Source organism: Ixodes scapularis, unplaced genomic scaffold (assembly GCF_016920785.2).
Source record: "Ixodes scapularis isolate PalLabHiFi unplaced genomic scaffold, ASM1692078v2 PGA_scaffold9__187_contigs__length_104089568, whole genome shotgun sequence".
NCBI classification, from domain to species: Eukaryota; Metazoa; Arthropoda; class Arachnida; order Ixodida; family Ixodidae; genus Ixodes; species Ixodes scapularis.
Window position 1 is genome coordinate 58,717,545 of NW_024609884.1, and position 27,232 is coordinate 58,744,776.

Sequence of the window (27,232 nt, forward strand, 5' to 3'; positions counted from 1 at the left end):
TAAAAAGAACCACTGCCGTATTAGGCATCTGAACAATAGCTTGCACGTTGCACATGCTTCGGTTGGGTTCTGTCCTTACCCTGAATTGCAGCAACAATGATTTGTTGTCCTAGATCATGGTTAGAATGGAGAACTGAGTGACCTCCTTTGGACCTTTTAGTCTAGTGTAAAGTCTTCCATATTTTTTTACTTCTTAGATTTCTTTTGAGTAAATCCAAATTGACAAAAATGTTCTTGACAAGCATTTTTCAGAATTTCCTTTTGGAACTTCTGGAACCAAGTGGCAAGTTTTGAAAGTTTCTTCAATACAGTTCCCTTGCAACTCTTGACCATCCCTTTGTACTGGCTGAATTGTAGTCACTACGATTTGCGCGTCATTTGCACAGGCTTGTAAGAGCATATTATATTGCCTGCATGCTATAGTTTGTACAAGCCTTGACATCACCTCATGGCTATTGAAGATGCCAAACATGTTCAGTTGCCAAACAATTTTGGTTTTGCTACCGGCTGACTTTTAAAGTAAAAAAAATTATATTGTTTTCAAGAAAATTAGCAGATAGAGGTATGATTGAAAAGTTCCAAGACTAGTCCTTTATACAACAAAGTACTTACTTTACTCCAATATCTCCCTCAGTTATCCCCTTGTGCAGTGATACAGTGCTCCCAGCACTTTTGCCTTGTTTTCGAAAGCTCCTTAGAAGCCCTGCACTTAGAGCATGCCAAGCACCTTCTGCAGTTTGCGCTAGATTTCTCCCTCAGTTTTAAAATGGCGACCCTTCAGCTTGAGCTTCATCAGAGGGAAGAGAAAGAAGTTGGTTAACAATTTCCTGAATGGTTCATCAAGGATCCTCGTGCACAAGTTACCCAATTCTGTTAACATTTTCTAGGGCTGTGCTTGTGGAAGGCTGCCCTAACCTCTCTTCACCTTCCAAGGATGTTCTGCCATTCTTGCAGTGCAAGTGCCAGTCAGAAAACTTAGCACTATGCTTTTTTGTAATAAGCCTGCCGAATTATTTCAAAAGTTCCAGATTTGCCGAGTTTGATGCAGAGTTAATGTTCACTCTTTGCTTTGGTTTGCAATCCATGCTGAAATTGCTGCTTGTGCACGTGGTCACAACTACTTGTATTGTGCAGCTCCAAATGTTCAACGAACGACACCCTTTAGCATCATGATGTATGAAGGTAACTGCCTCCGACAGCTGCACGCACATCGCCGTGCTGCCCTCTCGTTTTTCGCTACGAAACTAGTCTCTGGACGTTTTGAATGTGCCTCGTATTTGTGGCAGAATTTATAATGGCCTTATTAACAGGTTTCTTAAAATGAATATTCTTTAAGGGGGGACACTGGTTAATTTGAATAACTCTGAAATATAATAAGCTCAGGCCCTGCTACACAGCCAGATTGTTACGGTTGGCTTGTGCAAATTTTCGGAGCAGTGATATGATTGCTATGTTAAACTGCGCCAAAGCGCTTCTCGTGCTACATCCTGCTGCATTTTGCTAAAATGTGAGAAATTTGTGCCAACATTGCATCAAGACTTATTTTCACATTATTAATACTAAAATATAATAAATCGGGCCTCGCTACACGTCCAAATTGCTATGGTAGGCTTGCATGTATTTCCCAAACTTTTGTTATTGCCTCAAGTAACATCATACTCCATTTGATCTCTGTATGAACCATTGACAGTACTCGGAAGTTTTGCAATAACTTTCATGCTCATGGTTTGTTCTGGCTAGATAGCTGGTGTTGTTCAGTGCGCTTGTCACCGTGCAGTGGTGTACTGCAGTGAAGTGACAATCACGTAGAGGCGCCACAAGTTTGCATATCTTGCTTTGTCGCAGTGCACCCGCATGCTGAGGGGAAAGCACTCCTCCAGAGCGGGGCATTACACACGGTATCATGTCGCAGTACCCCTTTTTTTTTTGCTATGTCCAAATGCATAATGATCAAATTTCTTCTTTATGTGCGTGCCTGTAACATGGGTCGTCTAAGCCCTTGTTGCGCATTTTCAGTAACTGTCATGCTGAAGCTGCTTTGCAGTGCTCATATTTTCTTGGTTTTCTTAAACTCCAACTGTTTTTTTTTGTGATTTTGTTGCAGGCGTCTTTACCCACGTATCATCCAAGACATTGAAAGCATAGAAAACAACTGGAGGTGTGGCAGGCACAATCTCCAGCGCATCAACTGCCGTTCGGAAAACTCCAAGGGTGTCTACTGCTTGCAGTATGATGACACCAAAATTGTATCCGGGTTGCGAGACAATACAATCAAGATATGGGACAGGGCATCCCTTCAGTGCGTCAAGGTAAACAGCCCTCTGCAGCGGCACTTTTGGGGACAGTGGGACGCAGTTGGTTTGTCTTTCTGCAGGTGCTGACAGGTCACACGGGATCAGTGCTGTGCTTGCAGTACGACGACAAGGTCATAATTTCAGGGTCGAGTGACTCGACTGTCCGGTGAGATATTCGGCAATCCGCTGGTTTGGATCAGTCTGAAGAAATTTCCCTTCATTTCTGTGCAGGGTTTGGGACGTCAAGTCAGGGGAGATGGTGAACACACTCATTCACCATTGTGAGGCAGTGCTGCACCTTCGTTTCAACAATGGCATGATGGTCACCTGCTCCAAGGTTAGACTTTCCTGCACCTTGTGTCCGGCAGCTTCTGACGGCTCCTGTGTCTTGTTTCAAGTGCCACCCCGAAATCATGAGTAGAATGCAAAAATTCCGGAATGGGTTGGGAGTGTCCAGTGTTACAATGTTTCAGGGGTGAATGGATTTCGCAACAGACTTCACTGGCCATGCTTTTACTAATTTGTTTCCTAATGGATGCGTGCCGTGGTCCAGACCCATTTGGATCTGCAAAGGCTAGGTTGCTAGTGAATATAAGTGAATTTAATTGAACATGTGTGCCTAAACCTTGTTGAAGTTCTGTCTACAGAAGTTGGGTACAGCTGCAAGCTAAATCCCTCTTCACCTGGTGTTGGCCCACAATTTGTAATGAGGAACAGTTTCTCAACTAGTGTACTGAACCCGTTCCCCTCCTTTTAAAAACTATGAATACTGTGAATAGTGCTGGATTTTTGGGAGTATTAAGATGCCCTTGTGTGGCTTTATATTGTGGGATTTTTGCTACATATCATTGCAATGTGTACAGATTGGGGGTTCGCAAAAATTTGGTTATACAGTGCAGAGAAGATGATTATGAGTGAAAATGAAGATCACGAGTGAATTTAAGCAGTTGTGCTTCACAGGAAAAGCCTGTTCTGAAACCATATTGTTGTTTGTCGAGGAAATTGTTTGACTCGAGATGTTATGCGACACGGTACAAAAATTGTGTCTTGAAGAACTTTGTATACAATGCTGGTTAGGGTCATCGAAGGATAATTCTCTGTGAGGTTGTGATCTCCAGTTTTAAACATTGGAACGACCTTCCCTATACAAGTGTCTAAGAACCGTTTGGCATAACAATTAAAAATGCTTTGGGAATACAGTTAGCACCTGGGACTTTCTTAGTATTTAGATGATGAAGGCATGCTAAAATTGCCTCAAACAGCAGGGTAACACGAGCTAGAGGCTATTGGCATTTGCGACACAGTGTAAACCACCATTGTTGGAGGCAAGTAATCATTGAAACGTATCACTGTTGTGTCGGGATTGTCGACTGTACAACCAGGTTTTCTAGCGACCGTGAAAACCGGGAATTGTCAGGGAAATGTTAATTATCGGGGATGCTGGTGTCTTGTGAGTAATCCGAAAAAATGAATCTGATTGGGCGTGATTTTGAACTGCCTCTACGTTCGTTGTCAATGAATGTTGCCAAGGGGACCATATGGATGACGCGTATTCAGGTTGCGATCTTACGAGTGTAGTGTAGGCTAATCGTTTGACTGATGATGGTGCTAGTTTTAGATTCCGTCGAAGATAGCCAAGAGAGCGGTTAGCATTGGACAGGACGTGTGTTGTATGCGTGTTCCATGAGAGATTGTCAGATAAGTGAACACAGAGATTTTTGTAAGATGGACACTTGGTAATTACCTGGCTGTACATGGGGTAAATAAAAGAGGAAGGGCTATGAGCGTGTGTGAAGGAGACGAGATTTGTTTTAGAAAAGTTGTCATTTTCCACTGTTTACACCAGTCGGCTATTAGGTTAAGGTCAGCCTGTAGGGTTATGTTATCGTTCAGGTAAGATACAGATCAGTAAATTATGCAGTCGTCAGCAAGAAGTTGAATACAGGATGTTACGTGATCAGGTAGGTCATTTACAATTTTTAAAAAAAGCAGAGGTCCGAGACCAGTGCCCTGGGGGACTCCGGATGATACAGGAGAACAAATTGTAATTGTCTTATATATTTAACCGCCTCTACAGTGGTCGGGGAATTTCACCTGAAATTATCAGGGAAAACCTGGAAAAGTCTGGGAATTTCAAAATGATAATTTTGACAACCGGATACAGACAAATGGTTTTTGAGGGGGGGATCAAAAATTTTGCCAGGGTTTGTTAAAAAAAGTTGTCCAAAAATACTAATGTCGTAGAATAGTTTAATCTTCCATATCGTGATTTTCAAGTCCTCTTAAACTTGCTACATGCTTCAATTTTTTTTTTAATTATTTACTCTTGTGCAAGATTTCCCCAAGTGTTGTTTTCGGGTCACAACTTTAAGGGAGGACACTGCCTTAAATTACCAATTTTTCGCAAAAACATTATTTTTTAAAAATGCACAATTTTTTGTACAACTAATAATTAACACCCTCACAAGATTTTCTCAATGCAAGTTGACAAAACAACGGCAGAAATAATCATTATTGACTCGTTAGTAACGCACGCAACGAGTGCCGTGCTTGGTTTAGTATACAAGGAACCATGATAAGCATCAGTTTGGAAACATGATCGCTCCGCGGCTACTAGGCCTAGCGTGGTGTGGGTAGTCTCGTTCGAAGGGTCATTTCGCAGGCTTTCAATTTTACTTTTTTATTTATTTCTTTACCCTTTCGTGCACGGGGGAGAGCCCCGTAGAAAGCGCTCGTTCCGGGGCAAGAATGGTGGTAAAAAACCAACAGGTGGTGCTATTGGCTGATGTAATGAAGCCCAAGCGGCGAGTGGCTGTCCTCGGTCACGTGATTTGCCGCGCGTGGGGCACGTTCAGAACACGTTTTTTCGCTGATCTGACCATTTCGCCCCTTTTCCCTTCGATGTTCCCTGCTTCTGTTTTCACCGAAAAATGCCCGCAGTTAAAGCTAATATGCGTAGAAGCTGTGGTAGGCGCTCTCTCTTCACAAAACCGAGAGGTCTCGGTTCCCGCAAGGGCTCAGAAACTCTGTTGTTGCCTGCGCCGCCAGCGCAGTCAATTTGGAGTTTGACTTCGTCGGAACCATTGGAGGACGCTTCTTCTACATAGTGTTTGTGAACGCTTCACTCCCAGAGGAAGTTGATGACTTTACCACTTTCGAGCAGAAGATTCTGCTTTCGGAACTCAGCGAGGCCGATCATGAATAGATCGACGACAGCGATCAACCTTGATCCCTCGATGGACAACACTTTGTGCATGTTTCAGCCGTGTTGACAGTGGTGAGCGCCTTGTTGTGTCCCACTTGTTTGGGAAGCGGATTGAAGTTGGTGGAAAACGGAACTGGGAGCAAATTTGCAGTTTGTGATCGTTTGCAGTTCTTGTGGGGAGACAGTTAAGGCACCGCACTTCGCGTCCGTGCGAACAACTCGGCAAAATGAACTCGCTGTGCGCCTCTGTGTTGTCGGTCGGGACTGCGGAATTAGCTTTACAAAGCTAAAAAAACTTTTGGAGGCATGAGTGCACCACCGCTGATGTATTTCAAGACCTATTAGAACATAGCAGAAAAAATGCACGACTCATCAATGGATGCGGCAAGCGACGTGATGAAGGAGGCCGCGAATGCCGTGAGAAAGCTGCAAGCAGAGGAGGCTCAAGGTGAAGTACGGGATGATGGAGAGGATCTTCTTAATGTCTGCGTCAGTTCGATGGTACATGGGAGAAGTGCGGCCACATGTCGCGCTTTGGGGTTGTTGCAGTCATCAAACTCAAAACTGGCTTGGTCCTCGATTTCTCAGTGCAGAGCAACTATTGACATGGCTGCAACCTCGGTCCCAAGAAAGTGTCAGATGAATACCAAGCTTGGGCAGAGTCTCACGAGGAAGTCTCCCAAAAAGTACTTTAAGGGCTCCTCCAACGCAATGAAAGTGCAAGCGGTTGGTGACATCTTCAGCCACTTAATGGAACAGCACAACATGCAGTATATGACTGTGCTCAGTGACAGGGACAGTAAGGCTTTCAAACATGTTGAAAGTCTAGGCCTTTATGACAAAGATGTACAGAAGGAAGACTGTGTTAGCCATGTGGCAAAGCGCATGTATGCCAGAATAAAGAAGTTAAACAAAACAAAAAAAACAACAAGAAGGGACTCTGAGGAAAATGCAAGCTCACCAACATCATGATGAAGAGGCTTACAAGCTTCTATGCGACCGCATTGAAGGACAATGCTCCAGATGTTGCCAAGATGCTGAAGGGAGTCTTTGCAAGCTTGCTCCACAGCTACTCTACTGACGCCGAGCCCCGGCACCAGGCATGTCCTCAGGGTGAAGACACTTGGTGTCATTTCAGTCGCCACAAAGCTCTGGTAGCAGCTGGCAAGCCAGGTGCACCGTGTCTAGATGGACCAGCTTTCTCGAGGGGCATAGCAAAAGAGCGGGTGCCGCTGTACAAGCGTCTGTCAACCAAGACCCTGCTGGCAAGGTGCTGCAGGAGGAGGACTCAATATACCAATGAGTCCTGCAACGCGCTCATCTGGAAGAGGTGCTTGAAGACAGAGTTTGCGTTTCTGTGTACTCTGGAACCCGCTGCCACAATGGTGGTTCTGGAGTGTAACCTGGGTCCGCAGGACTTTAAGAGGGTGCTCGAGAAGATGGGCATGAGCCTGGAAGCCACCTGGAGCACATGGGGAAAGCAACTGAGCTGAAGATCACGCAGGCCAAGGCAAAGGCACTGGACACCTCCAAGATTGCCCACATCGAAGGAAGCTAGAGGTAGTAGCAGCAGAGCAGAAGAGGGTTTAGGAAGAAGGTGTCACCTATGCTGCTGGCGGGTTCTTCTGAAGTTCAAAGTGCAAAAAAATATCAAAAAGCGATCTTGGAACTTTAAGCACGTTTTTCTCAGCTTCACTTTTTGGTGTCAAATCTCGGTTCAGGGAAGCTATAATTTCATAATGAAATATGCGTGTAGTTGGATTTGAATTTTTCTATATTGAAATTTTGTGGGGAATGCGACTGTCAACTTCATTTCAACATTTTTATTTTCTTTTGCTGTGAAAAGTTAATACATCTTTAATCAAATGCTCACCAAAAAAAAGTAATATTTTTCTTAAATTAGAAATTTCATAATTTTTGTAATTTCTTTTTATAGTCTGAAGCAAGTATTCTACTGTATGTTCCACCAAAAAATCTGGCCCTTTTCATTACCGTTTCTAAAGGATAGCTTTCCTCAGCGGATGCACTTTTTGTATGATAAATGTTTATACAACTCATTCTGGGATAAATTTATAAGGTTGAAAATTTGCATAGCATCCTTTCTCAGTGCCATGAGTACAACCTGCAAATTTCATACCAATAGGTGGTATTCACTGAGCCTGCAGGTTTGATTTTGCCAGGGAGCGCGACCGTCGATCTGCCACCTTCGAGGTCGCGGTTTGACTGGCTTGGGTATGCGATCATACGTTGGTATTGTGTGCTAATTTCATATAGTTGAAGAAGCTTCGTTGAACAAAAAAGAGAAAAAAGGTTTATCTCAGGGGCGGGCCGTTTTAGTTTCCTTGTTGCCGCCGAGTACCGTGTGTAAAGGCTGAACCGCACGTAAGCAATTTAGCGAGCGACGGGACGAGACGAGCGACGGCGACAGTGACGAGACAAGCGACGACGACCCGCTTCGCTGTCGCTCGGTCACTCGCGCGACAAGGCAAACTGCATGAAAACGACGGGAGCAAGCGACCAAGGCGATTAGCAACGTTTTCTAGAAATCCAAAAACCGAGGGACGTGACCACCGACTGTGAGAAATCTCCGTCGCTGTCGCCGTCGCTTGCTACATCGCTTACATGCGGTTTGCCCTTCATTGTCGCTCGTCGCGTAGCTCGGTTTTGGGAGTTTTAGAAAACTTAGCGCTCATTGCCTTGGTCGTGTGCTCCTGTCGCTTTCATGCGGTTTGCCTCCTTGCGCGAGTGACAGAGCAGCAGCAAAGCGACGGCGAAGTGGGTCGCCGTCGCTTGTCTCGCCGCTCGCCAAATCGCTTACATGCGATTTTTAAATCGCTTGGGCTAATGAAAAATGCGCCGCATTTTTCATAATCTGCACACTCTGTGAGTCGCACGATATGTTTCTGCACAGGAACGAACACCGAAGGCACGACGTATGCACGACACAGAGGCGATGGAGCAACACGGTTACACGGCTGTAGTGCAGAAAATCCGCTAGAGGAAAACAATAAAGAAACTAGCAAAACACAGAGTAATCACACCGTGCTGCAAAAGCACCAAAGTAGAAAAATCAGTTCTTGCAAGAGCTACCGCCGTGGGCACGGCGCGCGACACAGAGCTTTTCATGGAGCCGAGGGAGCAACGCGGTTGCGGTGAACGAGTCAGATAGCGACAAAAACAAACGAGAACACAAAAAAATACTCCTACAGCGATTCAAAAGCACCAAAGTAAAAGAATAACACCTAGTTTCGGTCAAAAAGACCCTTTGAAGTTGTAAAATGCTGCTTAACCACGCTCAAAAGGTCCGGCCAGACGACACCCGCAATAGAAAGAGACCTCGAAGATGGCGACCGTGGTGGGCGATGCCAGCGAACCTAGCGAGTGACGTCAAGTGAATGTCGCCTATAAGACAAACGGTTCTAAAGTTGGCCTTTTGGAGTAATGTTCCCCTTTAAGAGTCTGGACAAATTCACACAGGTGGTAATGAACAGTGTTTTTGAAAGAAACTTGCAAGTTTCAATACTATGGTTCTCAGAAGACCACATCTGTTCAAGAGTCCAAAACTAGTCTAAGAGTGTCAAGGACAGACTCGTCACTTGCCTTAGAAATATTGTATAAATATTGTAACCACCGCATGGGGTTGTTTCAGTGGTGGCAATAGTGTTGTGTCTAACCATCCTAGAGCTTCTTGATTACAGTGAGAATGCAAATTGTGTTGCAGGATCGCTCGATTGCTGTCTGGGACATGGTGGCTCCCCGTGAGATCAACCTGCGGAGGGTGCTAGTCGGACACCGGGCAGCTGTGAATGTGGTGGACTTTGATGAGCGCTATGTGGTGTCTGCTTCTGGTGACCGCACCATCAAGGTGTGGGGTACCCCGAACTGCGAGTTTGTGCGCACCCTCAACGGGCACAAGCGTGGCATCGCCTGCCTGCAGTATCGTGATCGGCTAGTGGTCTCTGGCAGCTCGGACAACACCATCAGGTGAGTGGATGCCAGGCCTCTCTACGAGGGCTGCAAGTGTGTCCTTGTCTTCAGGCTCTGGGACATAGAGTGTGGTGCCTGTCTGCGTGTGCTGGAGGGGCACGAAGAGCTGGTGCGCTGCATCCGCTTCGACTCGAAGCGCATTGTCTCTGGCGCCTACGATGGCAAGATCAAGGTCTGGGACCTGGCGGCAGCCCTGGACCCTCGAGCTCCTGCGGGCACCCTGTGCCTGAGAACACTTGTGGTGAGTGATCCCGGTAGTGTGTAGAGGGACTGGGTCCCCAGTGGTTGTTGTGGCAGGGGCCCTTACGGCTCGGTCTCTGGCACTGTTGCAGGAGCACAGTGGCCGAGTGTTCCGGCTCCAGTTCGATGACTTCCAGATCGTCTCGTCTTCGCACGACGACACCATTCTCATCTGGGACTTTCTGCATTTGCCCTCGGAAGCTGCGTCCTCCCCCCTGCCACCCCGTACCTACACCTATGTGAACAAGTGACACCCACTGTCCCCCGGGGAGACTGACTCTTGAGACTGGGCACGATGTGGACAGTGCTGGGCCAGTGGTGGCATTTTCTTTGTGGAAGGGGAGGTGCTTGTTGTAAGGTTTTTCTTTCTAACTCAATCAGTGGTTGATGAGACGGCTGCTGAGGATTTTGAGACTGTGGGGGTTCCACCTTTGGCTTTGTGATAGCTTTGTGACAGGTGTGGTGCTGCCCTGGAGGGTTAGTGAAGTGTCCTGCAACAGCAAGCAAAGTACTCTATAGGCTCGTGTGTTGGTTTGTCTCCTGGGTGGCCCAGGGCGCCCAACCTCCCGAGAGCGGTGAACGAAGCGCGTTTGGTGTCGCGGACAATGTAGATCCTCGAGGTGTTACTCGGTTCCCTAACAATCTAGCTTGACCCCTCTGCTGTCGGGGGCTGCTCTTGGCCAGGAGCCTTTCCCGTATGGGCTGTGCAGGCAGCTCTTGGCCCTGGTGTCCTGGCAATCTTCCATCCCAGAACTTGGATGCTGTATAGCTGGATTTTTGATTGGTGGGCTGCTTTTGATTCACCAGTCGTGGGATGGGCATTTGTACACAACTGGGTCCCCAAGCGTTGTGGTGGCGGCAGTCACTCCCAGAGCTTAGCAAGTCCAGCCAGGATGCTGGCTCCCCTAACAAGCCCACCCTGTTTCCTGGGTGCGATGGTGGAACTAGGCCTTGTTGTGAGTGTTACTTTTTGAGATACGAGAGCTGCAGTAGAACTACATTGGCTGTGCTCTTCTCTCTGGGTGTGTGTGTGTGACTGTGTGTGTGTGCAAGCGTGGTGTCCGTGTTTGGAGGATGTTGTTGCATCACCTGGTGTCTCCTGCAAGGATCTGTTTTGAATGGTGAAGCAAACTTTTCACTCAAGGTGCAATTGATGTTTGCTAATGACCCTAGTTCACAGCTGCCTCTTCGGCTTGTTGAACTTAGAATGACCAAGAGAGGAACTCGTTTATAAAGATAGTGGCTTGAGGCGATTGAGGGTTATTTATTTTTCACGGGTTTGCCAGGAAATTGGTTTGGAATGGTCACCTTGATGAGATATTTGCCTGCATTCCAAAGCTGCTTTATGGAGCAAGAAGAAAAAAGTTGTAGCATTTTTGATTGTAAATAAATGATGTTGCCAGTAGGAATTCAGCCCTTGACTCTTGTGTTGCTAACCTTGTACGATGGCCTTAGGGGCTCGCGACCCATGCTGCTTCCTCGCGCTCTCAGTCTGAAGCACTTGGCTGGGCCTTGCCGCGATGCGACAGCATCTGCCGGGCTGACCGCGCGCTATTTCGCGGGGGGCAAAAAGAAGAAAAAATAGCTACATCTGCGGCACCCCTCCCTCTTCCCGCGGTGGAGCAGTGCAGAGAAGCTCGGGGCTGAGCTCCGTTGGTTCGTAGTTTGCCGTCGGCGGCTGCGACCATGCTGCTTGCCGCTCTTGATGCGAGCTATTTTAAGGGCTGGCCACGTGGCCCGAGTCGTTGCCTAAATTTGGCGCCTGGGCCCAGTTTCACGCTGGCAGCTTCCCGAGAGGAGCGTCTGCAACCCCGGAGTTCGACTGGTGGAGTAAGTTGCCAAAAGGCCCGGTTGTAAGCAGCGGTAGTGTTGTTGACCCGCTGGACATGCGGCATGTCAACAGGTGGCCATAGCAGTGAGGTGATGGCTAGCGTTGCGACCACGACTACGATCAGCAGCATCGCCGTACAGTCGGGAAACACCCGGCTGGTAATCGCCCTCTTGCAAGTGAGTAGGGCTCTCGATGTTCGCTGTCGCGCTTGTTACTATGGCTTTGACCTAGCTCCGTTTGATTGGACATTTGGTAGAAGCAAGTACGCGGAAGAGTTCTCTGCAGTTTAACTGCTCCGGAGCGGGTGGATCTGTGGCTTCTGTGCCACAAGGGAGACCTTGAAAACGCGGGGCCTGTGTTTTTCGTGTGTGTCGGTATACATGGAGAGGAAGCCGTGGCCACTGGCCAAGTAAAAAAGAAAACTATTGGCTCTGTGGTGACCTTGTGTGTATGGCACAGAACAGAGGGCTGATGCAGAGCAGGTGCCTCCCATAAGCCGGCGGCCATCAGGGTGGTATAAAAATAATGGGTGGTTGCTTAAACTTGTGCCAAGTAGTCGGGAACCCGCTCGAGACCGGGGGAGTTTGTCAAAGTCGCTCTAAACTGCCTGCTGTTTTCCGAGGGCCTGCACCCCCCTGCAAGGCCGGTGCTCGACGACCGGGCTTTCTGGTTGCCGTTGCTTACCCGTTTGGGCGTGTCCCCTTTTCCTTACTTAAGTTGGCGTCTGTGGTCTACAAACCTTGACCATTCGAGTGAACTTTTCACGTTTGCTTGTGTGCGTTGGGAGAATAATTGTATTTAGTTGAAATTCAGTTTCTTCGCCCAGTTCTTATCTGTGCGCAGGCCTGGACAATTCGGGAGATGTGACGGATTCCCAAATCACCCTCACGTCTCTCATTTGGACAGCTTCACAAAACAAATTGCGCAAGCGTCGTACTGGTCTTTGTCATTCGATCGCATCTTAGTTCTGTACTGACCAAGGGACCTAAACTCGTCAAGCACCAAGTTCGAGCCGAAAGTTCGCGGAGCGCGCCGATTGGACGCCGGCGACAAAAGCGCGAAGTCAACGTCGTGATAGTCCACTCGGTGCGCACTGTGTACTTCGTCCCCAACTTTGTGTTCGACGAGTTTAGAGGCCCCAGTACTGCTTTTAGGATTGCACTTTTGGTGTGCCCATGGTTGTAGAGCGTCAACTCCCCGCTCACTGGTCCGCCTCCATCTCAAGGTTGGCCTAACGACTGCAAAGTTTTCATAATTTTTTTTTTTTTTTTTTATGTCGGATTTATTTGATGTTTCGCGCAGTCGCAACTGTTCTGAAAGTTTGTTTTTACAAAAAAGAAAAAAAAAAAGAGTTTTTACAAAAAGAGGCGGGAGAACTCAAAGCTCTTCCTCAGGGAGGAGCTTAAGTTGTCCTGCCTCCAACGCGAGCTTCCTGCCTTCGACAGCGCTTCGGCGTCTCGCGCACCTTGAGAGCGCGCGCGCAGCCAAAGCACGGCCGAAGGCATGGAGCGCCTGCTGGAGGCTTGCCGTTCGAAAGACACGCCCTGCCGTTTCTATTGTCGGTGACAAGATCCTACAAAATTATTTGCTGTGGTTGTACTGTTCTCTCGTGAAAACATGGAATCGTGGGATAGAAATATTGAGTGTTAAAACGCAATAGAAAAGTTAAATAACAGGAAAGGTGTTTGGAAATCGTTAAAGAACCACTGAAAATTTTTTTTTTTTTTTTTTTTTTTTTTTTTTTAAAGTCTGGTCGGGACACGTATGTCAAAAAAGAAATTTTACTTGGACAAAAAAAAATGTTTTCTTTAATATTGCTGGCGCGAGACGCGATTTTGTGGGTGGTCACATTTGCACTTGTTTTCTCTCGGCATTTCGGGCGCGTCGATCGGCTTGGCCATCACGTTGAGGTGGAAAGAGTGTATGACCATTCTGTGACGTCATGGACGGGACGTGCAGAATTTGAAATGAATCTCGCGCCGTCAATGTTTCTCGAATTCTTTTTTTCGTGTAAAGTTCATTTTTTGACACACGTGTCCCAACCGAACCTAAAAAAAAAAAAAAAAAAAAAACTTTTTAGTGGCTTTTTAAAGGGCCCCTGAGAAGAAAATGTTTAAAAAATATTAGAACAATATTGACGGCGCGAGACGCGATTTAGTCGGTCGTCACCTTCTTTTCATTTGTTTTCTTTCTCTGCATTTCGGGCGCGTGGAGGAGAGGTGGATCGGCTTCTCCTTCGCGTGGAGGTGGAAAGAGCGAACGACCGAGGTGGTCATTCCGGAATGACCCGTGACGTCGTGCACTTTGCGCACAGAATTTCAAATAAATCTCTCGCCGTCAGTATTGCTCAACATTTTTTTTCGCGTAAAATTTATTTTTTGCCACGCGTGTCCCAACGAGATTGTTCAAAGAAAACAATATATATATAATTTTTTTTTTTAATTTTCAGGGGCTCTTTAAAACGATACGCGACAGCCGTCGTGCATTTGTAGTGTGTGTGTGTGTGTGTGTGTATAAACGATATTTCATGTTTTGCCCGGCAAATGCTGTGATATTCTAGCTGATCGACGACGAGCAAATAACGGCTGGAGCTTTAAATCGAACAGTTGACAAGCTCCACGGAAGAGCGCAGTCCGAAAACGTTCCTTCTCGGTTGCTCCCATCCACGGTTGGTGCAGAAGGACCTTTTTCGTACGACACTCTTAGCGTGTGCAAACTTTGTTTACAATAAACATCCCCATAGGATCACTTTCCACCGCCAGCAATGTGCATCCAATGTTCTACCGGGTCCGTTGTTTCGGCTCGTCATACTTGCACATGACGCCATTTCCGATGACCTCCAGAGAAAAGGGGATCTTGCACCGCGACCGATGCATCAACAGAACAGCAAAACCTTCCTGAGCTATATAGACCTTTCCATCGCTTATCCCCGGGCGAAAAATGCTGAGTCACTGAGCCGCACTGCACAGTAGAGCAACAGTGCATGCTCAGAAGGCGTTCCAGTTCCACAGCCCAGCAGACACAGACGGCACAGCGCCTAGAAGGCGATTTGTGCAAAGGTCTATAGCTCGGACGAAAGGCGGAGGTCTTGATAAAGACAGAGATACGGACGCGTGATACTATCGCGTACGCTTCGTCTCACCCTACGATGGACTAAAGGCAAAAGCTACGGACTGCCAGACCCAATCACGAGCCACTTAGAAACTGTGTGGTATTGCGCTTTAACGCACGTATCAGTGCCCGCGTCTCGAATCATTGATGGGGAGTGGGGGACAGTGGCTCGAATCGAATAGCAGTGAGTGACTCAACAATCTTACATTGCAAAAAAAAAAAAAAAAAACACGACGTACAGGCTGTTTGCAGTGTCGAAGCCGTAGAAATGATGCAGTGTTTTTTGTGTTCGGAGCATTATTCTTCCACCCTAGTTTAGCGTGGAATGGGATTGGACCTGGGCGGCCCGCGGCTTTGGCCTTTAGTCCATGGTAGGATGAGACAAGGTACAGCGTTCCATACGAAGAAAGAAAGAAAAAAGAGAGAGTTCTTACCTCTTAAAGGTATCCATGCAGCCAAGCCACCACCGTAAGTAAATTTGGGTACTTCAACCTCAGACAACCCGAGAGGCTTCGCGCAGTCTCCCGAGCCAGAGCAGAAACAGAACACAGAAGCCGTAGCACAAAATACAGACAAACATGCACACATGCCATTAAAACGCGGCATGACGGAAAGCACTTTTGGAAGCCAACAGCGGGTTATATACCCGAAGACGTCGCCGTCGTGCTTAAGCTCGCCAGTGACTTTTATGCCAATCTTCTTCTTCTGCAGCGTCTCGATGTTCTTCGTCGACACTCGAATCTTACAAGCACACGAAAGAACACCCAGAAAGGAACGACTGAATACCCCGAGGCGACACCCGTGCAGTTTCAACTTTCGAGCCGAATAGACCCTTTCCGAAATTCAGTCTGCAGCCAACTCGATGGCTATCATTAGTGATGGGACGAATCACCGGAGATTCGGATTCGCCCAGATTCGGAAATTTCCGAACTTCCCGCGACGAATATTCGGCACATTCGGAGATTCGTCCGATTCGTCGCTGGTTGAAGACGGCAGCAACAGCAGCGTGAACCTTGTCGTAAAGCTCGCAAACGCGGTCAGCAGGGGCGGATTTAGAGGGGGGGTCCGGATGTCCTGACCCCCCTCTTGATTTCTGCATGTGTAAAATTTAGGGCGTGAAACGAGGGAGGGGGGGGTAGGGGTTTCCTGAACATATGGTACGCTGACCAACACCTGACCCCCCCCCCCCCCCCCCCCCCCCCCCTCAGGAAATTCCTGCATCCGCCCCCGGGTCAGTTTGTTTGTTTTTAGGTACTGTTACTGCATATAACCAGATTTCGTCTTGTTTATTTCAACGTACGTCGTATGGTATGTACTGTACTGTCATTCTAAACCCTGGCACACGCCCAGATCCAGCTGAGCTGATCGGTGTGGTTGACGTAGGCCTAACCAACGCACGGTCTCGGTTCCTGTGCGGTTTCACGGTGATCGGTAAAATGTGGCGAAATGCTGCGTATTATACATAATGTGGCGCAACGCACAATAAATATATTCAGGCAAGGAAATGATTCGTCTCCTTCTCTAGAGCTGCGTATGTCAGTACCTGTAAGGCGCGAGAGCGAGATGAATGTTCGTAACAACTTCGACCGCGTACCGGCACCGGTGGGGAAGAAAAACGTCGCTAATTCGCACTGTCGTTTCTCCGTTCTCGGCAGCACGTTTTGTGGACGTGAACTTTATTTGACGAAAAAGAAACAACAGGGGTGTCTAACGTCGAAACAAACACTAACAAAATCGGATATCATTAACCAGAAAGGTACAAATGCAGTGCAGGTTACGGCGCAAAGAGTTTCAGGAATCAGGTTGTTTCCCTTGTTCCGATAATACCTCAGTGGACACACGTTGAAGATAATCGATCAGAATATACAGCGCCAAAAAAAAAAAAAAAACGATGCGCCTCGTCCTGTTTACTCTCCTCTTTGTCCTGTCGTTTTTTTTGGCGCTGTATATTCTGATCATGAACCAACTAGCCCAAATTTCTACTTTGCTGAAGATAATCGAATCGAACATACTCAGTTGTGTGCCACAGCACGTACGGCATCATCTCTTGCGGCGATGAAAACATGCACTTGTATTTCCACGTGCACCAAGCATGGGTCATAATCCGAAACCGAAACCAATTAAATTTTCCCACGATGTCTGGCTGGGTTCTCGACAAACACGCAAATATAAACAAAGCGGAACGTTTGTTTTATTACTATAATATTATATTACAATATTATTTTGTGCACTTCATAAAATTTAGTGAATTTAATATTACGAAAAGTTGAAACACTCATCAACGTGATCTGGCAACCATGGCAACGCTCGGAATCTTTCCGAACTTTTCCGAATCGCTTGAGATTCGGCTACTCTTCCGAATCTTTCCGAATCTCCAGATTCGGCTCCGAATCTCGATTCGGATAAAGATTCGTCCCATCACTAGCTATCATCACCTGCAGCCAACTCGATAGCCCCGTTGCCATAGCAATCCGTAAAAAAATTAACGCCGCAAGCCGTTGAAGTCGCATTCGGTCGAACTCACGCAAGTGTGTGAACCAGCCTTTCTAAGCTTCTATGCGCTACGCATTTGAGGCTGTCATGTAAGTCATTGGAACGCTTGGTTTCGGCACGCCCCAAACAGCTCGTGACAATGAAATGTACATAGGGGTAGTTTCTTGACACATTCGAAACTGAAACCAATAGAGAAATAACTGTTCATCGAAAAACACCGTAATTTTCGTACGTCTCCCAAAATCAAAGTCAAATTGGACGTTTAGTGATTTATACAGCGTAAGGTCGGTCTGCCATAATGGGGCGACACTGGTTTACACTAGATGAGCAGTTTTGCCAGTGCAGTACGACTGCTAACGTGTGATCAACGGTACGTCTACCGTTGATGAAGAGATACAAGATTTTATCCGCCATGAGCACACAACAATTTGGACTGATATTTCAGCCTCTAGATGGCACTGAATTTGTAAAAGGGTCTTACGTGCACCCTCCAGGAACAGAGGGTGCACGTAAGCGTGTGCTGCGGACCCTCCTCGACTTCGTGTTCGAGGCGGGACTGCAAGCGCATATCTGACTTCCCTCACGGCCTAGCAGCCAGGCGTCCGGCCACCGCTGCATTCTCTCCTTTCTCTTTCTTTTTTTCGGTCAAATAATAAACGTTTTACTGACTGACTGACTAGGGTCTATGACGGCTGCAACCGGCAGTGGGCCTCTGCGTCAAGGCAGTAGTTTTGTGTCTTTCGTTGTAGAAAATATACAAACTTGCATTTCCAACCTCAGACATAAAATAAATGGATATAGCATGCTTTTTTTATTATAAAAATGCAAACTTATGCAAAGGGGTGAACTCACACTTAGCAACATTTTGAAATCGGCAGTACAACTACCACGGCGTTCGGATATCCGACTGTTCGGAAAGAAAGAAGAGCAGAAAAGTGGAAAAACCCAAGGGGGAGCCTAAGGAGAAGCCCAACTTCCAGGATCGCCTCCTCCTCCTCCTCCTCCTTCTGACGTTGGTGACGTCATGCCTCCAAGCGCTACGGCCTTGACCCTTAATTGAACCTGAATTAGATAAAGCAGCGGAAGGAGGCTTGGGAATAAACATAACCAGTTTGTCTGGATTGTTTTCAATGACCAAAGTTTTTCTAATCTGAATTTGTAAGTTTAATTTTATTACAACCTCGATAACTCTAATAAAACATCAATTTCTGTGCTCAAGATTACTCTATTCTAACATTATTTCAGAGTAATATATACTATTTGGTTAACATTTCATTTCATACCAACAAAAACTATGCAAAGCCGTCTATACTGCTTTTCATCAACAAGGATCTTGTTGCCATGCATATATGGTGTTTCTGTGAGCAACCAAACAGCTATTTTTGTGTTTGTGCAACTCAAACCTGTCGTGCAGTAGATGCCAACGAAAGGCTGCACAGAAGTGAGAAGGTAAAGTAGATATGTCTTTTAGTTAAATAGGCCCAACACAAGAATCTTAACATATAATATTCGCAGTGGTATGAATAAAAATGAAGTGTGTGCATGTTCTCTAAAAGTACTTTTGCTGCTCCAAAAGGTGCTCCAAAATGACTCGGACCAGTCACATCACTGGGTAACTACTACGGGACGGCATTCACAACTCTCAGTCATTGATGAAATCTACACGAGAAGTATTTTTCGCTCCTCACTTTATCAGACGGCTCTTCGAGTGCTGGTGGATTGAGTTCGGTTGACTGGGCATGAGATAATCACGGCTTTTTTCGTCAGCGCCAGGAGGGGATCCCTGTGTTTTAAATTTCCATCTCGAGTGTAAAGCAAATTATCGCCGACTTTGGCTCCGAACGTTTTGTGTAGCGCAGGGTTCAGGTAAGTTGATATCGTTTAGAAACGACTGACACTTGCTGTCCGTCGACTGCCACACGCGATGTGCACGCAAAATGCCTCTACGCCACTGTCTTGTTGCACCCCCTTTAATGTGTTCGTGTTTTGCAATTGCGTCAAAAGCGCCAATGCGGACATTGAAAGCAAATGGCGGCGGAGCACTGAGATGAGCGGCCCTTAGAAGCAAATGGTGGAGCACTGGCTCGTGACGTGTCTTGCATGTTCTTGCAGCAATGGTTGGCGGCACTTGTCAAGAACCACGAAGCGTTAACTTTATAAAGGGTAGGGTGCCTACATGTCTGTCTGTCTCAGGGTGAAGACATCCTTCGTTGCACGGATCCCCATGTATAGCGGGTTCGAATCCCGGCCGAGGTGCCCGCAATCTGACGGAGGCTTATTGTGGAGGAGGCGCCGTGTAACCGAGTCTTTCGGTTGCACGTCAAAAGATGCCCAGGTGGTCCAAATTAATCCTCAGTCCTCCGCTGGGGCGTTGCTGCACGTTACTTCTATTTTGGCTTTAATCGGCCATTTTCGCGCCAAAACAGATATAGCGGAAGAGCGGACGCGCCGCGAATTTCTACCGAAGTTAAAATGCACCTAGGTCGGGACGCGCTGCCTGAAAGTACCGCTGAGGCATGGTTGTATAAAAACAATATTAATTGTTCCGCAAAACCCTGCAAACTAAAGGTTATAAAAACATCACGCGCCCTTCATTTTGTAGTAATCTCCAAAAAATTTCGTACAAAAAGAGTCTTTTCCGTTTGTTTTTACACAAAAACATGCTTTCTGAAAGCTCAATGTGACCACAGTACAGACAAATGATAAAGAGTGGCGCTGTTGTCGTATTTAGCTCGGTCTCGGTGGACGCCAGCGGCCCAGGTTTCGACGGCGAGTTTCCCAACTGAGTGTTTTAGTAACGTTGATGGCAACTGTGCCAAACTATTGGCGGTCGTTTTGAGACAGGGGGTTCGGTGGCCGTGTGGGCTAGCGCACACTTGCTCGGAGCACGTGGAGCGAACGCTCGCGCTGCAGAATCCAGGGATCGTGGGTAGATCTGGATGAGCATCGATACCGGCGTGCGGTCGTGTATGACTACTGCGTGGTGCACGTTAAAGACCCCAGGCAACGTTACTAAAACACTCAGTTGGGAAACTCCCCGTCGAAACCTGGGCCGCTGGCGTCCACCTAGACCGAGCTAAATGCGACAACAGCGCCACTCTTTATCGTTTGTCTGTACTGTGGTCACCTTGAGCTTTTTGAAAGCCTGTTTTTGCGTAAAAACAAACGGAAAAGACTCTTGTATGAAATTTATTGGAGTTAAGTACAAAAAGAGGGGCGCGTTATGTTTTTAAAATCTTTAGTTTGCCGGGTTTTGCGGCACAATTAATATTGTTTTTATACAACCATGCCTCAGCGGGACTTTCAGGTGCAGTTCCTCGAGTGGCCGCTGCGGGAGAAACGGTGGCGTTGTGTTCGTCATTAGCTCGGTGCTCGGAGACAGAATGGGGCCACTTTTTCGAAGCTGTCTCTATGGGAGTTTCCCAACTGAGTGTTTTAGTAACGTTGACCCCAGGCTAGCGGTTGCACTGCACTGGCTAAATTGTTCAAGGGGCTTATGGGTCGCCGCTTTGTACTGGTCAGTTCCTCTGTTCCAGCCGTCGAAAGTGAAACAAATTGAGAAATAATTATGAGGTGATAGAAGAACCAATACTCATATGCCATTGACGTGCGAAAGTGACGATGCCCGATGAAATAGTTTCATGACCGCCATTTCTTTGTCGAAAATGACTCTGCTTTCTGAGCAACCAGATGACACCGAATTTTGAAAAGGGTCAGCGTAGCTTCCACAATGCTGCAGCCCCGCAATGCTTCGAGAGCACGTGATTTTGTCTTCCGTCTGATCCACACGAGCTCTCGTGCGAAGGAGACGCCAAGATACACGCGCTTGTACAAGTAACTTTGACAACGTTGGGGCGCACTTCAGAACCTTCCCCAATCTGCCATTTTGTGTTAGATGTCTCGCGATGAAACTTATAGGCCCCACTACGTATTTGATGGTGCCAGATGAATCTTTCAAACGCTGTCCTTTTGCTCTCGCCAGGCAGCTCCTAAGCAGCAAAAAGGAAGACATGATGACGTCAAGGAACATGTTACAAAAAGAAAGTAATCAATTACAATTACAATTACTCTAAGTTAAAAAGTGTTCAGTTATATTACTTGAAAGAAAAAGTAATTTAGAATTCATTGAAAAGGTAACCATTATTTTTCCGATTACTTCAGGCTGCCTACGCTTTGCCACAGAAAGGTACAGGATGAAGATTCGTCTTGAACCGTTGAACAGACGTGATGCGTCCCCTACATTTAGCTCATATATTAGGGCCTTGGCCAAACTGCAAAATGCCCAAAAGGGCACTTGACATTATGTGTGACTTTTGAAAATAGTGGCATCTTATATAACTATTAGGTGCTGAGACCAGGCGTTTACCCAATCATGAGTGTGTATGTTCGTGAACACGTGTACGAGTAAGTGAACCTAACTGTGTGCAGTGTGCGAAAGAAGTTATAGCGCGTTCGTTGTTGAGGCCGGAAGAGATGGTGCGACCGACTACGAGCTTAGGTGAAAGTGTTCTGTTTTCTCGTGCCGTCGCGCTCGTGCGTGGGAGCACCGTCGTCGTTGTCTTCGCCGGTAATGTTGGGCCGACGGACCGCCACGAAGCTCCACACAGACAACGACAACGAAGTCCACAGTGCTGAAGACTAACTTGTATACCTGTTTTGTGTTCGTGAACTTTACCTCTTTTGCCTTTTATGATACTGTATCCACCCGCTTTGTGTTTGTGGTGCTGTGACTGTGTCACGCTTGTGATCCTCCCCTTTTTTCATCCATTCGCACCTCTAAAACTATCATAATTCTTTCTTCCTTCCACATTCAAGTTAGGAGTAGCCGGCGTCGTTTTTAAGGCTGCCAATATCTCCACAGTAATATTTCATTATGTTTCTCTGTCTCTCACACACACGCACACGCACGCACACACGCACACACATAGCTGCTGTGGAAACGGGTTTTGCGTGCTCTCTCTTATTGGATTAAAATCACCAGATCATTGCAAACTACTCATCTTCTCAACCTACCGCTCTTTGTAGACCTTCGCCCTGTCGGAGGTATCAAAGGGCGCCGTTAGGAAAGAGAGGTGAAAAGCTTCTTTATACACCAACTCATGTTTACAAACAAACCGGAGCGCCCCTAGCAGACGCCACCGACGCCGCGCATGCGCGATGGGGGTGTGGGCAAGAGGCTCGCCGTCGCCCATAAACAAACCATAGGCTTGTAGTTCTCAAGTAGAGTGCCTTCATACACACGCGCTCTTTTGCGTGAGTGGTGACATCTCAGCCATTTTTCCGCCCGATCGTTTTTTTATGCATTTTGAAGTGCGCGCGATCCGGTGTCACTCAGCTCGAGCGCGTAGCTTTGGCTAATGCATAGACGCCATTTTACCGCCCAAGTCACGCACCGAGTGCGCGAGAGCGTCACGCGCTGGGACATTCAGGGCAACAATGGATGTCTTCACCCTGAGACAGACAGACATGTAGGCACCCTATTCTCAAGTTTTGAGCAGCGCTCCAGGCGAGCAAGATAGAATATTTGGCTCGCGTTTGCGTCATTACGCTTCCCCACTAGAGTTTTTTTATTATCTGTTCCATTATAAGTGCCAGCGTAGCGGAGGCATATACAAGAGCGAGTTCCGAGCTTTCAGTGTCCTTGCCAAGCACGTGCGCTCGTGCAGTGCGAACATCGTTCGGGGGAACGTGCTTTTGGAAGTAGCTTTGGCTTCGCTAGCATGTAAAGTGAAACGTCCGTGCTCGTAGAAGCATGAAAGAAAGCAATGCAAATATCAAAGCTGAAAGGAATGTTTAATGGGACGCTGCGGCCGCAAGCTGCATCTCTTTTTTTTTTTAATTTTATTTTCTTAGAAGTTTTTTTATCGCGCATCTACAAATGCTGACAGATGCTTGTATTCGACCGTGACACGTGCAAGATCGAACGTTACAGAGCCACCTGGGCGGTGCATCCATCATAATATGGTCGCGTCTTGCGAACGCGCTCGCGCCCCCTGCCCCAGAGCAACGGTTCTATTGAAATGCAATGTTGTCGGCGGCGGTGTGAGTCCCCCTGCCCTTTTTCGAGTTCGAATTGTTGATTCTACGTCTTCCTGGCGATGTCTGACTACTTGAGCGGCGTCAGCGAAATTACCGAGGTTCGCTACACTGCGAAACTTTGCCTAAATAGTGTGACATGTGGCGATTCATTCCGCTTGGACGCCGCAGTATGTACGCTAAAGCCTGATTCGCATGAAAAGATTTCGCTCGCAATATTCAGTCGCGACGCCGCTCGGGCTGCAAAAACGTGAACCGTAGCTGAGATGGTCGACGTCGATACTGAAAATCGCTAGCAGAATCGGACCAAGTGAATTAGGCATAACAAGTCGGTGATGGTCACTGGTAACAATGATCAACATCTCCTTGTATTTACTGTTTACGCCGAGCTGCTTACCAACCTTCAAACTTTAGTCTTCTGAGGCCTGCACTTGTTATCGCAAGTACCGGGCCAACATTTGGTTTTCGGGCCGCCGTCGTCTAAGAGAGCAGACGACAAGCAGAAACGTTTGAAAGAGCAGACAACAGTTCGAACGATCAGGCGGCCGTTTGAACTTGAAGACGCACTGAACGTAGTCCGCAGGTGGTCCGCACAACTTGACGGTTTTCTGGCGTTTATGTTGGAACAACATAAGTATCCGTGAATTCAACCCAAAGTGCTTCCCGCCCAAGCAATCCTTAATCTTTAAAGATTGCTTGGGCGTTCGTTCAATCTTGAAAGAGAGAAACTTTAACGGTAACAACGAAAACACGCAATCTTAAGATATAATACTGGGCTTTGAACAAAAAAGTCCAGACAGGCCCACAAAATATTCCGGTGCGTACACATCTCTGCGGAACACTCGGGTATCCAATGACAAAAAACTACGGAAGAGTGCCAGAGAATAGTGAAGTTTAGAATACGATTAAACATAGACACTGCAATGCGCACTGGCAATGAGCAAGTCAAGCGTCACGCTCATTGTTCCTGCGCGGATCACATTTTTCAGAAATGTTCGTGCTATGATCATGCTTTGGGTTCTTTCCGTTCTTCGATGTTGTTTTACGAGAAAGGGGCAGAAAAAAGTACCAGTTTCTATGATTTTGTAGGGTCTAAACACTTTCGGGGCTGGCTTAAATGTTCCGGTGAATGTTCAAAAGCGCAACCCCTAGCAAGTGCTCCTGGGAAGTTGAAGCTCTTAGGTATGACTTGAGTCTTCGGAGTCTCGAGAACGAACGTTCCGTTTCAGCGGTGCTAACGGGCATGGTGGCCAGGATTTTCAGCAGGCGGTTTACATTAGGATACAGGGCCTCCGGACCAAGGCAAGTTGCCTGTACCGATGAGACGCGCTAAGCGGTGCGGTCCTTCAACATCCGTGTCCAAACTAGAACTTCCCCAGGCAGTTTATTTAACGAAACGAATGTTCCGCACAGGCTGGAGATTTTTTCGAATTCGAGGCTTGCGACATAGAGACCGACGTCGTTGGCCTCAACATCACTGTCACCTAGGGAGGACGATGCTGCAAGACGTGAATGTGCCGACTCTGTTGGAGACCTTGATGACACGCTTGAAGTTGTATAGGTCAATAATCATTCTTGAAAAAAACTTTCAGCCTTTCCACTCTGGTGAAGAAGGAACACCAGCGAAACTGTGCTATGGTGGGAATGAAATATTTATAAATGTAGGGATTAAGGTGTGATTTGGTAGTTGGTTATTTGAACTACGAACGTAGCGCGCAAAACAGACGAGGACGAAGAAGAAACACACGGGTCGAGCGCTGCGCTCATCACGTGTGTTTCTTCGTCCCCGTCTATTTTTCAAGCTGTTTCCTACGATGAATTCCCCACCAACTCGCCCAACAATCCATTCTTCTATGATAGGTTGAAAGGTTGCCGCCATCTATGAGCGACGGCGGCAACCAGACTGGTTATCTGGTTGCCGCTGTCGCTCATAGATGGCGGTAGCTGTCCAGAGTTTTGTGTCGACATTTGTTTGGTACCGGACACGAAACTGGGGAAACTCCACCCTAACAGCTCCGCTGTATAAAGCGTCAAGCGAGAGCGCTTGCAATACCACCTAGAAGACAAGGCCTGCGCATGACGTTTCGTTAGTAGATCCCCGACCCGCCCCAAGCGGCAAACAGCCCGAAGCTTGACGAGAGTAGGGGCCGCGTCGCAACTACGTCGCATTCACTTGCGGCCGCAGCTGTGTGCGTGACAGTTGAGCGCGAGCTGATAGCGAGCTTCCAGTGCATTTGCGACGTGCACGCGAACGCTCCCTCGGCCAGGAGCGCGAGCTAGCACGCGCTCCTGGCTTTGAGACGCGCATTTCTAGCGCGCGCGCTCGTTCTGCGGTAGAACGCTTCGAAGCACCCTCGAAAATGGCGTCCAGTGTCAGCGTCCAGCGTCCAACGAAGGGCTTTTCAGCCCTTCGCGCAGCAGTAAGGCACTTTCGCTCATGCATTTGACGCTCCACGTGAACGTCTAACTTCATCGTATGCTATTTGCAAGAGACACTCGGCGTGAGCATCTGTTTCATTATCTGTTACACAAACCACTGAAGCAGGCGATGGAGCAGACGATGTAGCAAACGATGTTGCTCATCCGGGCTAGCTAGGGGGCGCTGAGGGGATCTACTAGTGATGACGTTCAGAGGAGGAAACGCGCAGGCCTTGTGTTCTAGGTGGTATTGGCGCTTGACTATTGAACTCATTACTTTCATGACTCACGTGCAGAACGGAAGATTATAAACATTACCCACTGCAGCAATTAAAGAATTCAACTGTAGTCGGTGACAGGTCAAGAACGAAGTAGAAGTTCGTCCCACTTCTTTCCACTTTAGTAGAGCGAACGCGGGAGAGGAGGCGACTTCCTTTCCACCGTTCGCTCCGCTGAAGTCGAAAGGGGTGGGAGGAGTTTCCACTTCGTTCTTGACCTGTTCCCTACTATAGGTACGCTTTGAAACCAAGGGACAATAAGCATTCCAAAGTTGCTTCCACGGTGCATATGCTGCCACGTTTCTCGCTCGCTTCTTTTTTTCTTTTTCTCGAGGGAATGTTTTTTTTTTTTTTTTTTTACAATTTGGTTTGTGTATTATTGAAAATAAAGAAGTGCAAGCTAGTAAACTCTAAAAAAGTGCAAGACGGAACGAAAACAATAAAACAAAAACGCTAAGCCGTTTGTCATTTCGTCGTCCTGTTTTCATTGTAGAGTTTGCTCCCCTGAAATTATCGTCCAGTCCTTGAGACGCAGAGGGCAGGGGGACTTTAGTCAAGTCGCCTGCATCCTCCGAGGCGAGGCCAGCGTCCTTTGAGGTGAGGATTTCGCGGCTTTTGTGACGTCGGAAGCTGAGCCATTAAAGGAGAGCTGACACCCCAAAGGTCGTATATTTTTATTGTCTAAAACGATGCAAGTTGTAGTCATAACAACGCAACAATACCGCATCGCGCAAAAAAAAAAAAAAATAAATTTACCACGCGCGTGCGCGCCTTCTTATTTTTGGCGTTTTTCTCTCCCGCTTCTCACCTCCTTGCTTCGTTTGATTTGTGACGTCAAACATCATGAAATTTAGAAGCTTTGTAGGCAACATTTATATCACATTTAATAACAGCAATCATAAAACATGTTTTTTTTTTTTTTTTAAATTCAATTGCGAACTCGCTACGGCCCTTCTTTTTGAGATACAAAAAATCGGAGTCCGGTGTGATGTCGCCTCCTGGATTTTTATCCACCTTCGGAAGACATGGCGGCGCTCGACGCACATAACAGACGATGATCGGTGAGTCGGGGAATCGGACGAAGTGGTCTTTTTTAGGTGCCCGACGACCTTTCAGATTTCGAAAAGGAAATAGTCAAACGGTTAAAGCAACCGGGTTTGGTGTCTGTGTATCGTAGTTTCGGTTGTGTTTCCGCCGGGGCAGCCTTTCACACAGAACCGGCAAGATGTCAAGCGTCGTCTGCTCGCAGCGATACCGGGCGGCACGGCACGCACGGAGGAAACAGTTGCGTGCCGTGCCGTGTGCGCACCAATTTAAGTGCAAATAAATCACTCACTCA

At 47.2% G+C, this 27,232-nt stretch overlaps 2 protein-coding genes across 12 annotated transcripts in view; both read left to right on the plus strand.

Moving 5' to 3' along the window:
- LOC115327111 (F-box/WD repeat-containing protein 1A) overlaps positions 1-11,139 on the plus strand; it is a 29,628-nt gene extending 18,489 nt beyond the window's left edge. For 5 of the 10 annotated variants that reach the window (XM_029988051.4, XM_029988048.4, XM_040498616.1 and 2 more), the window contains exons 5-10: positions 2,105-2,309; positions 2,375-2,460; positions 2,526-2,631; positions 9,221-9,483; positions 9,538-9,727; positions 9,819-11,139. In XM_029988051.4, coding sequence (XP_029843911.1) covers positions 2,105-2,309; positions 2,375-2,460; positions 2,526-2,631; positions 9,221-9,483; positions 9,538-9,727; positions 9,819-9,977 — 1,009 coding nt within the window. In that variant the 3' untranslated portion in view covers positions 9,978-11,139. Of the gene's footprint in view, positions 1-2,104; positions 2,310-2,374; positions 2,461-2,525; positions 2,632-9,220; positions 9,484-9,537; positions 9,728-9,815 lie in introns of all 10 variants that reach the window. The other 5 variants (XM_029988050.4, XM_029988049.2, XM_029988047.4 and 2 more) reach the window with 1 other exon arrangement.
- A 239-nt stretch (positions 11,140-11,378) lies between these two features.
- LOC121833829 (titin homolog) overlaps positions 11,379-27,232 on the plus strand; it is a 55,160-nt gene continuing 39,306 nt past the window's right edge. The window contains exons 1-2 of one of the 2 annotated variants that reach the window (XM_042287512.1): positions 11,496-11,556; positions 11,630-11,733. In XM_042287512.1, coding sequence (XP_042143446.1) covers positions 11,650-11,733 — 84 coding nt within the window. In that variant the 5' untranslated portion in view covers positions 11,496-11,556; positions 11,630-11,649. Of the gene's footprint in view, positions 11,734-27,232 lie in introns of both variants that reach the window. The other variant, XM_042287511.1, reaches the window with a different exon arrangement.